Below are 14,504 nucleotides of genomic sequence, written 5' to 3'. Positions count from 1 at the left end.
ACTGTTTATTATTTTGTATCGCCTATACACAACCTACCTCTTGAGATCCTCAAAAATTAACATGTTTAAATCAAGCTCTTCATTCATGCATTCTCCAGCTGCTAGGGATACACAGGCAGACGGCCATTGTGATTGAGCACTTACAGCCACAGGGAGGACATGGACACTGAGCAGTTAATTACAAGAGTATTGTGTTACAGTGGCCTTGTAATGGCTTGTATGGGAGTGTATAACGTGAGTTAAGAGTGAGAAGCAATAGAAGAATGGGCTCAATAGAGTGCTTTCGGAGTTGAGAGAGAAACAAGATGATTTATATTGAGCAGGACCAGGGATGGCATCCTGGAGAATGCTTTTGGTTCCTCTGGCTAATTTGTCTGACCTGCACATCACATGAACATTCCTCAAGACACCAAGTACTGAAAAAGCAAATAACACGTCACTACTTTTTAAAATAAAAAATATGTGACGACTGAATGTCTTTACCCATCACCCAGAATTTGATATCTCTGGCAGTTTACAGCTGTAGAAGACTTTAGATGGATGATAAACTCAGTACTTTCATATCACTACTCATGAAGTCCACTCATAATCTTTGAAGAAAGTAAAAGCATAGCTACTGGTTAAGAAAGACAAAGGGTAAATACTTAGATAAGATTTACTCTGACCGGGCACGGTGGCTCATGCCTGTCATCCCAGCACTTTGGGAGGCCGAGGCAGGTAGAACACGAGGTCAGGAGTTTGTCCAGCCTGGCCAAACATGGTGAAATCCCGTGTCTACTAAAAATACAAACATTAGCTGGGCATGGTTGCGTGTGCCTGTAATCCCAGCTACTCAGGAGGCTGAGGCAGGAGAATCGCTTGAATCTGGGAGGCGGAGGTTGCAGTGAGCCGAGATCACACCACTGCACTCCAGCCTGGGGGACAAGAGCGAGACTTCGTTTCCAAAAAAAAAAAAAAAGATTTACTCTATTGTCTCTGGAGTAATGGATATATATTTTGGTTTTGGGACAGAAACAGTATTTGTAGAGGGCGCATTCTGGACCAAGCCCAAAACAATAATAGTACTCTAGTACTAGTAACAGCTCATACTTACATATTTTTTCTGGGTCAGGCATCATTCTCAGAGTTTTAATAACTCATTAATCCTCACAACAACCCTGGGAAGTAGGTACCATAATACCTGTTTTACAGATGAAAAAACAAGCACAAAGATGTTAATGAATTGTCAAAGCTTTTTCAGCCAGTAAATGGCAAAACTGAAATTCAGATTGAAGTTGTCTGGCTCTAAGTAAGTTGATGTTCTCTGCCACTGTGCTGTAGTGCTCTCTGCACAGTTGCCACCACTAATCCGTAAAAAAGCCTTGCAGAAAGAATGTGCTGCCCATGTACAGACGACAGAATTGATACTTAAAGTCTATAACACTAGTAAGTGACAAAACCAGGATTTTAACTTGTCTGCTTTCCACTAAACCGCAGAGCTTAAATGAATTTCACAGGAGATTATCTTGAATCTCCACAATTGTTTTAAAAGTAAGAAAGAAAGCATTACCTTTTTAAAAGTCTAAATACTGGCTCAATAATAGCAGTGCATATCCATCAATGAATGAATTTGTGTGCCCAACTTCTGAAAGGGGATCCAATAAAGTATTGAAACCAATGTGCAAGAAATATAATTGGAAAACAGTGTCTTCCATTTCATCAGCTTTAGTTGAGTGCAGCCATGGCTCAGAGAAGGGAGAAAAGAATGTGAGCAAAAGTGATCAGGGAAGATTTCCTGATGGAGGTAGAAGTCAAGCCAAACCTTCTGGGATAGTAGCATTTGAGTAATGTTTAAAAAATAAATAAAAGGAGCTCTTGAGAAGTAAAGTTGCATTTCTGGACGTGAGAGCAGTGTTGTGAAACTTAGATGAAGTATATAGAGAAGGCAGCGAGTGTGTTATTTGAGGACAATGAGCGAACAGTTTGTCTATTAACAGACATCTGTCCAGAGTGGCAAGCCCATAGTGGAAGGGGCCCCTTCCCTTTCCTTTTTGGTTACCCCACAACTCAGTATGGAGACTGACTGCCAAATCTCCACGTGTTTGTATTTCTTAGCGAAATGAAGGCGATCTCTTCCACCGGCTGTGGCACATCATGAATGAAATCCTGGACCTGCGGCGGCAGGTGCTGGTGGGCCACCTCACCCACGACCGGATGAAGGACGTGAAGCGCCACATTACTGCCCGCCTTGACTGGGGCAATGAGTGAGTACTGAGCATCACAGGGTGGCCTCTAGTAGGTGAACACAATGAAAGTGACATAGGCCTGAGCCAGAACGTGGTAATGTCACTGGAAGCAATCCTATGGGCTTTTTCATGTTTCTTGTTTTTGGAGGCTTAGTGCGAACTGTCATTGATAGAGCCAAGAACCATTTCTTCTCAAGCTGGTATGGGCAATGAAATGTCATTTGTTGTGTAGTATCATATGTGGCCTGATGGTGTAGACATGCTCATGGAAAATGAAATGTTCACAGCAATGAATTAGATGTGGCTTCTGGCTAAAATGGATCCTATTCTCAAATAGGCTTTAGGTTTGGCCTGTGGATTTGCTTTTAAAATATATCTCTTCCATAACATAGTAATAGGTCACCAGTGTAATCTGGAGGGAGACACTAATATTAACAGCTTCTGTGAAAAGTCTTACGACAAGTGAACTGGTGAGGCCTTTTATTGTTGCTGTGATTAGTCCTGTACATACATATTAGCTACTTTGGGGAGCTGCTTGAGAGAACTCAGCAAAAAGCTGTTCTTGACCAAGATTTATTTTTAAACAAAACCTTAAGTGACTAATTTAAAATACCAGCCATGTACTGAAATGGTAAATCTAATCACTGAAAGCTCTGACCAAGGCTGATATTGTACTAAATGCGAATATTAACATAGAAGTGAGAAATTAGAATAAGCCACCTTTGACTGAGATCCTAGGGTTGCATGAGGTTTAGGTTTAAAGCGGTGACATGGTTCCTTAATAACCCACATGGCCATATCCTCCCTTCTTTTCCTCTCTCCAAATCCACATTTGCTATTTGGACCTTCAAAGGATCTTAGGGCAACAGAAGAAAAAGGAAAGCAGACAGAAATGAAGAAAATGAGGGGAAGTGAACCACGGGTAAATTTGCCTCTTACTGAATGTGGAAAAACCAATTTGAAGCAGAATGCCACTTCCCATTACCATAGGAAATCACTTTGTCAGAAGCCAGGTTTGATTCTTCCCAAGATGTTGCACACTCTGAATGTGAATACCCAGACCTACTAACAGATTTTTAAACCTCCATCTCACTCAGAGGACTTCTGGTATTTTGTTGAATAGGATGTGCCATTCATCTTTTTACAGACAATGAATAGAAGAGCCCAATTGATTTATCTCTAGAAGATTCATTCCTGTGAGAAATGAAACAGGTACAAATGTGGAGAGGCAGCAAGAACACAGGACTGGGAGCTCTGCTTTCTTAGGACCTGAAGCAAACTCCTTAACCCTCTTCATGTCAGTTCCTCATCTGTTGAAGGAGGAAGTTGAACTAGAAAAGGCGCAAGGCCCCTTTCAGCTCCAGGATGACATTTAAAACACACAGCACCTCCTAACAGATTAGACTTGCCAGCCATTTACAGGGAACTTCCCATCCTGCCATAGGAATGAATTTCACAGGAGATTATCTCGAATCTCCATGATTGTGATGTGAGGTGGAATGGGAGTGGGAGGGGTCCGTTGGAGCGAGACCTGTGCTGCCTAATGTTTATTTCTTTATTGTTTTGAAAAACCTTTGAGGATTCTCTGAATTATTTTGGGTCTTAGTCATTATGCTGGTCCTTATTTCAAGGACTAGTTTGTAAATAGGAAGAAAGTTGGAGGAAGTTAGCTTATCCAGAATAACATAGGAATGTAGATCAGGCAAGAAAATGATACTTCTTCAGTTTTATGAAAGAAAATGATGGCAGAATGAAAAGGGGAAGGGAGGAAAAACATTAATTATGACTGAATCATGATTCAGTTTTTGACTTACGTAAGTTCTGGCTTGTACTTTGGGCAGTTCTGTGGCTAATTTATGATAAGTCGGTAAAACATTGATGCATGAAAATGAGCAGTATAATTTATTTAGATCATCTTCAACTTCATGAATTTTCTGAGCTATGATTCTGTTTTCTTTGAAATTCTTTGACTGTTTATTTTAAAATAACTTACAGTACAGAGATTATGAATTTACCTTATTCCTTTAAGTATACATTTGTTTTCTTATTGAATAGTGCTCATGGAAAGCAAATTAAGATAATCTCTTGCCTATTAAACTAGATGAAATTGTCCTGCAAAATAAGCCAGCAGCACATAAATCTCTGGATGAACATCAATTAATAATGTGTTCCATCTCACGTTGTATATCAGACTATTGAAGAGTAGTGAAGAGAAGCCCTCTTGATGTGGGAAACTTAGGAAGAAGAGATCATTAATCTCATTTCCGAACAGGGCCAGCAAAAGAATTGGTCTTGCCTAGGAACCTCAGACAGCACTAAAATAATGGTACATGTTTCTGTTGCCCATAGAATTCTACAACACCATGTTCTTTGACTTTTCTGCTAAGATTATGTGGGAGGAGGCAATCAGTTAATCCTTTCTTCTTGATGTCACAGAGTAGTGACTGAGTTGATATAAAACATGATGCTCTCCCTGTGTGATCTCCTCTCATCTTCTCTCTCCCCTGCTTGCCTCATTTCTCCTTATTCTTTGTAAAACACTTCTTTGATTTTACTCTGTAGGCTAGGAAACCTCAAACCATGGGAGGATATACCTAGGAATTAACAAAATCAAATAGAAACAAATAAGATTCTTCATAACCAGGACGCCAGGAAGCCAACAGAAGCCGAACAATCAAGACTATGGGAGAAAAATACTTGTAGATTACAGGTTTCTGAGGCTGCAGAATTTCTGCACTCATTCTGAAGCCATGTAGGTCACCTATGTTCACGTATCTTATCTTCCTCCTGCATGTGACTGATGTCTGAATTTCCAAGTTCAAATTCTCAAAGAGGGAATCTTATTGATAGCCAGTGTCTAATACTCCTGTTTGGGCTGAGCATTTTATACCAGCCTCTCGTAAGCTGCTGGCCAGTCTTTGGGTTATTTGTCCTTAGGTCAGGTGCTTATCCATGGTCCAATCAGGTGCGGCTTAGGAAGGGGAGATGGTCAAATGACTACCTTGTCTACCACCACCACTCTCAGCAGAGAATGTGGGTGGAGCAGCTTCTGATAGAAGGAGCTATGAGTAAGACAGGTATCACACATGGTTATATGCCCTCTCTCCTTTGCTAAATGATCTTCATCAGCAATATTGACCCAGTGTCAGATGATAACTTACACTGTAGTACAGTGGTTCTCTTTCAGAAGGGAATGGAGAATGGAGAATAGACCCTATCAGAATCCCTGGTGAGATACAGCAAGGGGGAACATGGACATTTTGAAAACAAATCACAGTGCTTGTTGTGAGTTAAAAATTCAACTAACATTAAATAATGGGTGTGTGAATTTTTCTCTAGGTTTCCCAAAGAGAAACATCATTTAGGAAAATTGAGAAACTGTTTTAGTATCTGAAAGACAGCTCCTACTGTCAAGGAGGTGACAACTTTCTAATCTTCTTAAGAACAAATAGCCCTCAGGGTAGCTGGGGCAGTGCCTGGCTTGAAGTAGGTGCTGAATTAATAAATTTTACTTATGAAACCTTAATGAGATTTTTGGGGAGGGCATGGAAGAATTTCAGGTTTTTTTAAATACGAAAGTAAGCAAGCTGTGGTTCTATAATTGGAAGTGTGATGCCAGAAGGCTTCCGTGTTAGAAAGAGTGGTGATGTGAAAGGGATTCAGAACAAGTGATCCTCAGAGAACTGAGCATGCGGTCTTGGATGTGGTGGTTGAGGGGCTCTGCTAGAGAAGAGGGTATCTTGGCCTTGATCAATAGGGCATTACACAGGCATTGTGTAGCCTTTGAGATGATTATGGAGGGTTAAGGAGATGAACAGAACTGTGTGGCATTGGTGTCAGCATTGTAATGTGGGTGCCCTGGAGGGGATTATGCTAGGAAGGTCACTAAAGGGAAGCTAACCAGAATAGAATTAGACTCATGTTCCTCTGTTGATGGGAAGACATCACAAGTCAATTGCCACACTCGGTACCTCTAAGGCTGGATATAACCTTAGAATACTTCTCAGCACAGCAAGCCACATGTCAGCCACAATGAAATCTGACATAAAGGGTTAAACTCTTCTGCCAGCCCAGGCCCACAACTCATTCCCCATTTCCATTTCCTGCCTTTACTGAGTTTTTCCTAATGACTGACCTCAGAATTTGCTATAAATAAGGACCATGCACAAGTTGCCAGAGATTCATATAAGAAATGTGTTGCCTCTGGGCACAGCTAGGTATACTGGTGCTAGGTAAAATTCTAAAGGCCAAATTTCCCTCCCCTCAACTCCAATTTCTAGAACCACATGACGTCTAGCTCTAGTTTCCATTCACTCCAGTGTGGAAGGCCTTCTCTTGTGATAATTTGAAGGGTGCTGAGGCCTCACACCATATGGTGCTGAGGCCCCCAGTGGCAGGAGCACTCCACTGAGAGTGCCAACCCATCCCTCCTGGATTTGCTTGTCTTTCTCACCTTCTGTGTTTCAAGTTTTGCCCAGTGTCCAGCCAAGTTATGTTGTCTACCCCAACTGTGGTAACAAGTCACACAAGGTAAAAACTATGGGTGAGAGAAGCATGGTGGGTGATATACCTAATTTCCAAGTGATGTAGTAAAAAACAATTGTTTTTTAACGTATTTTCATGGAGATAACTTTTCCCCCAAACTTTTGCAATTTGTTTTCTAGACAACTGGGACTGGACTTGGTGCCTAGGAAAGAGTATGCAATGGTGGATCCAGAAGACATCAGCATTACTGAGCTCTACCGATTGGTATGTACAGGAAATCTTGGCTCCCAGCCTCCCTGCTAATTTTCTGGTTTCCATGACACTCCTCATACTTGCTTGATTTTGTAAGAACAGGATGTTCCAGGATTAATTTAGAGAGAGTAAAAAGACTTGAGAGCTGAGGTGACCATGTCCTCAGTACAGTACTGAGACACTTTACCTGTCTAAGAATAACGTGGTACTCTCCAGTGGGCCCTCAATGCCCAGGCACCAGGAAGTCGATACAAAGACGTTTTCAGTTCTTTTGTAAATCTTTCTACTTTTTGCCTAGTCTAGTGAAATGTTTACAAGTCACGCATAGTTATCTGTTGTGTTTGAGGACCATTGTGACTAATGGTGTCTAGTCGTAGCTCAGCAGCATGTTAACCCTCCTCCTGCCCCCATTAGCTCTCTCTATATATTGTGTGTGTGTGTGTATGTGTGTGTGTGTATGTATGTACATAATAGCACTATATACACCACCTACTGAAACAGTCTCCTCCTTAGTCTTCAACTGCTGGACTTTACACCCACCCTTCCCAGACTCCAATCCATTCCTAAGTACTGAAGCCTGTGACTCATCCTAAAATATTTGATCATATTGCCCATCATGGTCTCACTTATGACTTGAGTTTTTTTTCTAGTTACATGGTAAGTTAAAGTCTTGTTTTTTTGCTTGGCATCCAGGTTCCCCAAATCTGGTCCAATCTGCGTCTGTTTAGCCTTGTATTCTTAAATAATTATATGAAATGTACCTAATATCTTGATATTAGCTAAGTTCTGAAAATCCAAAATCAAAGAAGAGGTGGTTGGGATGGGCTTTCAAAGACCATCACCCTAAGCATAATTGTACTTTGATCTCATTACTGCTGCTTCTTACCATAAAGTTCCAAGAAGGACTGCCTATCGGAAATAGTAGACTCCTTTTTGGATGATCCTGCCTCTTTTGGCATATCTTTCCAAGCTTATTTTTCTGATAATAATGAGATATTCTTAACCTGAAGATTATCCATATCTGAAAAACGTGCAGGAAAATTTCAGTAAGTCCACTGGGGATGTGTCTGATTTAAGAAGGCAGTTCTTAATATTGCTTTCAGATTTTTCCGTGATCATCAAGTTGATATTCAGATTATCTGCACTTCATTGTGTCATTTGGAATCAATTCCATTTTTTAGAGGATATTCTTTATGGTATATTGAATTTCTTCAGAGTCGTGTTGTGTGCTGCTTGCCTTCATGACATCAGTGCTAAACAGAGTATCTGGCATGTAGTGAGAACATAGTTAGAGGTCAGTTAGTGGCAGGCGAAGAAGGAAAAATAAGAGCATTCCACATTAAAGTCATCACTGCCTCTTAGCTTACATAACAAATATAATCTGTACAGTTTGTCAGTCATATCCTCTGATGTGGCATCTTTATTTTTGTCCATTTATTTAACTTATTGAACATCATATGCTCTCACTTTTAAGAACATATCTCACTTAATTTTTAAGTTCCTTTAGGGAATGCACTGTATATACCTCTATATGTTCAAGATAGTCTTGTACAGTGCTTTTGCACTTAGTAGGCACCCAGTCAATGCTTTGGAGATCATTAGGGTATCATGAAAAGACTGTGGATTATTGGCTCCAAACAAGTACGTTTGCAATCTATCTCTTTCTTTTACCAGTTATTTGGGTCTTGGATTTATTATTTAATCTCTCAAAGCCTCCGTTTATTCATCTACTAAATGGGGAAATAATTATTTTCATGTTTATTATAAAGATTAGATAAGAAAATATATGTAAAATGCCTTTCCTCGACAGATAATATTTGCACAACACGTAAGCATTTAGTCAGTTTTCATTCCTTTCTTTTCTTTATTTCATCTGCATTGGAGGGCCAACAGGGTAAAAATAATTGATGCCTCATATTAGGGTTAGATTTGGCTGTGTCATGAAAAAATAAAAAGTAGAAGCTAAAACATGATGGAAATTTATTTCTTAGAGTATACAACTTTAGAAACAGGAATTTCTGGGTTTGATTGTGGTTTTATGGTGTGAAAAGGAATCTACAGCCTTATCTTTCTACACTGAACATGGCTTCCGTCACCAAGAACACCTCTAAGTGCAGTATAGCTGCAAGAGTTCTAGCTATCATATTTGCATTCCAGGCAGTAGGAAGGAGACAGGTTTCTCTCAGTTGATTCAAATACTTTAATGAACCTTTCTGGAAGTTCCGTACAACACTTGGACTTACATTTCATTGGCAGAGCTTAGGCACACCCCTGTATTTAGTTGAGTATGTCAGGTATTGGATGAGTAACTGATGTCTGACGCAAATATATTTTATTTTCCTGAGTTTGATTTTGTGCATATGTAATTTTGTCTCTCTTCTTTTCATGTAACATTATATGTGGGATGGCAAATTGATTTCACCTCTTTCGGCATTCCAGTTGATTGGTGGTGGCTGCCTAGAGTGCAGTGTTGATAAGATTCCAGGGTCTCATCTAGGGTCTCATTGATTAGCAATGTTGGCCTTTGGTGGGAAAGACAGCAGGGGATATTTTAGTATGTTATAGCTGAGATCCTAGTTCAAAGCCTTCATTTTACAGATGAAGAAAATAAAACGTGATTTGACATGAAAACTTATTTTCTCCTCAGTGCTGGTTGCACTTGACTATTTCCAAAACAAAGACAGTAGCCCAAGAACAACTCAAATAATTATCAGCTTCAGAAGAGCGTGTGCTTTTCTTTAAGACAGTTTCTTTTTCTTCCTTTTTTTTCTCTTCAACTTTTATTTCAGGTTCTAGGGTACATGTGTGGGTTGTGCAGGTTTGTTACATAGGTAAATGTGTGCCATGGTGGTTTGCTGCACAGATCAACCTCTCACCCAGGTATTAAGCCTAGTATTCATAAGGGAGTTTCTTTTTCAAGTTTCTGTTTCTATCCTGGCCTAGCAATAATAAGATTCCCTGTAGCCCTGGTGTTTTTCTCTGTTCAACATGAAAGTGACTATTGATTTCACCAGGGAGAGTTGGGAGGCACCATCACCAATCCATTGTTGTTTGGCAATTCATTGTCACTTTGGGTCGATTAAATGGCCCAACACAGAGGACATTTGATTAACTGTTGCTGCTTTTCTTCTTTTACCTCTTCCTAGTCACTGTTATGTTTGAAACACAAGTCTTTGCATCTTACCAAATTCGTATTGCATCATTAGAAAAAAAAGTCTCACTTTAGGTTCTTGATAGCCCTGTTAGCAGATCTTTCTCACCTAATTGTGTTCATGTAAGCAGGAAAAGTGCTAAACCTCACAGTGTTAGCATATGTCCACTTAGATATTTTGGTTTAGTGCCAAAGGCAAGATGTCAATCCTTCTATAAATAAAGGGAACCTTATTAGCCAGCTTCTCTCCTATTTGTGCCTGCAGGTTTCTATCTTTTTGGAAACCTTTCTTGGTTTTGTAAGATCATGCATCTGCTTACTCTGCAATCCTTAGAAGGTTAGACTAGCAGATCTCAGATGGAACACAGTGGTTCTCACATGCAATTTCAACCCAGGGAGATATTTGGCATTGTCTGGAGACATTTTTGATTGTCACAACAGGAGATGGGAAGGAGAGATACTATAGGCATCTGGTAGGTAGAGGCTAGGAAAAGCTGCTAGATGTCCTACAAAGCCCAGGACAGCCCCTATAACAAGGAAATATTCAGCCTAGTTGTCAATAGCCCTGAGTTTGATAAACCCTGATGTAGACAGTTCATTCAATAATTAATGCATATTTGAAGATTAAAAATTTGAGTCAGTTACATAAATCTTTAGGATGAATCTGTTTCTTCCCCTAATCAAAGAGATAGTTCAACTGTTAAGCACAGTTAGAGTAACTGGTAGGTGCATTTGTAGTCACAAATTAACTCAAGCTCTTGAAATGTGAACCTGACTTTTTAATTTTATTGTAATAATACTTTCACAGAGATTTTTTAGCAGTTTGTCAAAGTACTGAATTACCAAGAGAAAAGAAAGTTATCATAACCTACTAAGTCCAAATGGGTCCTAGACCTGAAAGAATAGTGGGGATGGGAAGAGGCGTATTTTCAGTGCTAGAGTGTGCCGGATGTGAGGGCCCATGTTAAATGTGCAAAGGGCAGAGTCAGGCAGGCTTATTACTAGCATGCATTCAAAGAACAAAAGTTCCAAGACCATCATTACTCAAAAGACGCAACAATACATTGTTTAGTTTGCTGTGGTTTACATCTGTCTGCACATGATCCGGATCAGTGATTCTCAACCCTCATTGCCCATTAGAATCACCTGGGGAGCTTTTAAAACTACCCGTCTCTGGACCCCCCCCCCCCCCCCGCCCCTAGAAATTCTAATATAATTGTTCTGAGATAAGACCTGGGCATAAGTATTTTTTAAAAGCTCTCTTGGGGACTCTAAAGTGCAGCCAAGGTTGAGGACCACTGATCTAGATATATTGGATTCATTGCACGAGTAAAGGAGCTAATTTTTTCTCCTTAATTCTTAGTGAATGTCATGATTGATGCAGGGAACTTTGCACTGTTTGAGGTTAAGAGTGGATATCTCCTTAAGGTCTATTCTTTTCGTAAGGTTTTTACATCTGTTTCTGTAGCTCTGGCCTTTGGTAGTCATTCAGTTCTTCATAGTAGCTTGTGCTCTGTTACCCTTTTAAGTAAACATATGTTTTTCTTTTAAGTAAATCAGTAAATACGGTAGCAATTCTGGCGGGGTGGGGGGGGGGGGGGGGGGATGCCTTGTGAGTTAGAGATGTATTTTTATGAACATATGATGCCACTTTTGCCACAGTTAAAAAAAATTTTGTTAAAGCACAAAGTAGAGCAACCTTTATAGAAAACAAGCCAAAATCGTTCTTCTTTCCTACAGTTAGAATATTTTTCTTCAGGAACCTGTGTTTAGTAATTATAGCCCACACATGCCTTAATGCTTAGGTCTACTTTTAAAAATGACTTACTTACTCTCTACTTTTACAAAAGAGATTCCCAGTGTACCTGTTGAGTATACAGTGATTATAGATGAATTTAGCTGAATTTTTTCTACCCTTTGCTTCTCAAGTAGTTCAAAATAAAAGTTTTAACTTTTAAGCATGAAAAAATTCTAGTGATTTTATGTTGCGTTAACACTTGTAAATTTACATGACATTTTGGCTTCAAAATTTGGTCATTCAGTAGTTTTTGAACTCAAAGGCGTAAAAAGATGGCTAATGTAGACATGGGGTCATTTATGCTTCAACAAAGGCTGTGGCTCTGTTACAATGAAATTGAAATCCCTGAACTATTTTTTTAATTGTCAAAGTGATCCAAAAGAGGTAGTTTTTTTAAATTAGTCTGTGCTATGAAAGTGATAATCTTCCACGTTCTTAGCACCTGTTCTATTAATACACAAGCCTAGCCACATGTTTTTCCTGTACTCTTATCCTGAGTCAGTATTACGCAAAGTGTGGTCCAGGAAATGGCTGGACCATGAACTGTTGGTCCAACTATACAAATGACAAGTAAATGATTAGAAACCTTTATGGCATTTGACATTGCCATGGCAGTTTTATTGTATTTCATGAAAGAATCAGTCTGCAGCGAGTTACAGGGAGAAACAACCTGGTCCCTCACGGCAAGCAGTTTGAGGAGTTCTAACCTAGATAGGTAAATCCTGCACCCTCCTTAACTCTCAGCTAAAGTGCCATTTTCCCAGGACGCCTGCCCAGTCTCATGTCAAATCCCCACTTTTATACTCTCGCCATAATCTGGATCTTTAGGCCGGGCGCAGTAGCTCACACCTGTAATCCCAGCACTTGGGCAGGCTGAGGCAGGAGGATCGCTTGAGTCCAGGAGTTCAAGACCAGCCTGGGCAACATGGTGAAACCTTGTCTCTACAAAAAATACGAAAATTAGCTGGGTGTGGTAACACATGCCTATAGTCCCAGCTACTCTGGAGGCCGAGGTGGGAGGATCTCTTGAGCCTGGGAGGTAGAGGCTACAGTGAGCTGAGATGATGCCAGTGCAGTCCAGCCTAGGCAGCAGAGAAAGGTACTGCCTCAATAATAATAATAATCTGGGTCTTTGCTTCATTCGTCACAGTTGCAGTTTTACACGTGTATGTTTGACAATTTTGTTCATGTCTGCTTCCCTTGGTAGATAGATGCTCTGTGAAGGTGTGAACTATTTCTGTTTTTGCTTCTCATTGTGTTTCCAGGGTTTGGTACCTAGCAGATACTTGAATGTATGTTGGATGAATGATCATCCCCATATTATCCTCCTTCCTCAACTTGTGGATGATACTTTTTCTCCCTCAACATGTGGGAACTCGCGTCTCTTGTCTTGTTGCCCAAGTTGAACCTGCACTGGCTGTATTGAGGAAGGGACTCAAGGTGGACACAGATGCTATTCTTAGCTTTAGACACCTTTCTGGCTTTCCTAGGTCTCTCCCTATAACTCCACAGCAAGTTAGAAACTATGATTTGCCACAGCCTGTCTCAGACAACTACCACAAGTTCACAATTTACTATCACCTAAAAGAACTTTTAATTATGAGTAATGAGAAGTTATAACTTAGATATAATTTAGTCTGTTTTTTTAAAAAGATGACTAATAATTTGTTCTCATCTTGGGAGTTGATAAGGGAGCAAAAGAATCCTTTGAACTTCCTGCTTCCTGAATCTACTCAGTGAGTTGTTATTTTCACATTAATGATTTTAAAAATTCTTCAAGCAAGGTTCCTTGATAATCTATAAACTTCACGGTTTCTTATTTTAGAAGTTGGAAGAAAATTTGAAATTTAACATCCAAAGTTAAATTGGATGTCTTCCGGACTATTTCTCTGTCTATAGTCCAAAAGACATAGAATGTATATTTTGCTGTGGATTTAGATACCAAATCCACAGCAAAATAAAAAGTATGGCGTAGGACATGACAGTCACCCCATAGCTAACTAGTTTGTTGGGTCCTATTATTTCCTTCAGTCCATGCTGATCATGTTTTTGTTGGGGGGTGTCATTCAGATGGAACATCGACATCGGAAGAAGGACACCCCGGTACAGGCCAGCAGTCACCACCTCTTTGTCCAGATGAAGAGCCTCATGTGTTCCAACCTGGGAGAGGAGCTGGAGGTCATCTTCTCACTCTTTGACAGTAAAGAGAACCGACCAATCAGGTACCTGCATGTGGAGATAGGGTTTCAATGTCTTTATGTTAGAATGGTGCATATTTGTGCTTGGCAAGCTTTAAGATATATGATCTTGTATACTTTTTACTCTGTCAGCCTCAATTTTCTCACCAGTAGAACTCTGAGTTTCTAAGCTCCCTGTTCTTTGGATGTTTCTGTGAGGGATGATGAATGCAGCATTCTTTGAAAAATTCAGAAGGGCTATAGAATCAGAATAATCGATATTAAATGGAAGTATGGCTGGATATCAAGTCTGTTATTTGTTTTAATTATTTTGTATTGGCAACATGAAGAAAATACAGATTCTCTGGAGAAGTTTGCTTATCACAGTCAGCATGCTGTATCTTTCAGATTTTCAG

General features: G+C 39.9%; 1 protein-coding gene across 2 annotated transcripts in view; it reads left to right on the top strand.

Annotated features, from left to right (window-relative positions):
- Positions 1-14,504, top strand: part of DOCK4 (dedicator of cytokinesis 4) — a 473,748-nt gene that overhangs the window by 212,715 nt on the left and 246,529 nt on the right. For both annotated transcript variants that reach the window (XM_023228190.3, XM_023228191.2), the window contains exons 6-8: positions 2,095-2,243; positions 6,890-6,974; positions 13,982-14,133. In XM_023228190.3, the coding sequence (XP_023083958.1) occupies positions 2,095-2,243; positions 6,890-6,974; positions 13,982-14,133 (386 nt within the window). The remainder of the gene's footprint in view (positions 1-2,094; positions 2,244-6,889; positions 6,975-13,981; positions 14,134-14,504) is intronic.

Source organism: Piliocolobus tephrosceles, chromosome 8 (assembly GCF_002776525.5).
Source record: "Piliocolobus tephrosceles isolate RC106 chromosome 8, ASM277652v3, whole genome shotgun sequence".
Classification (NCBI taxonomy): Eukaryota; Metazoa; Chordata; class Mammalia; order Primates; family Cercopithecidae; genus Piliocolobus; species Piliocolobus tephrosceles.
This window is presented reverse-complemented; position numbering and strand designations above follow the sequence as displayed.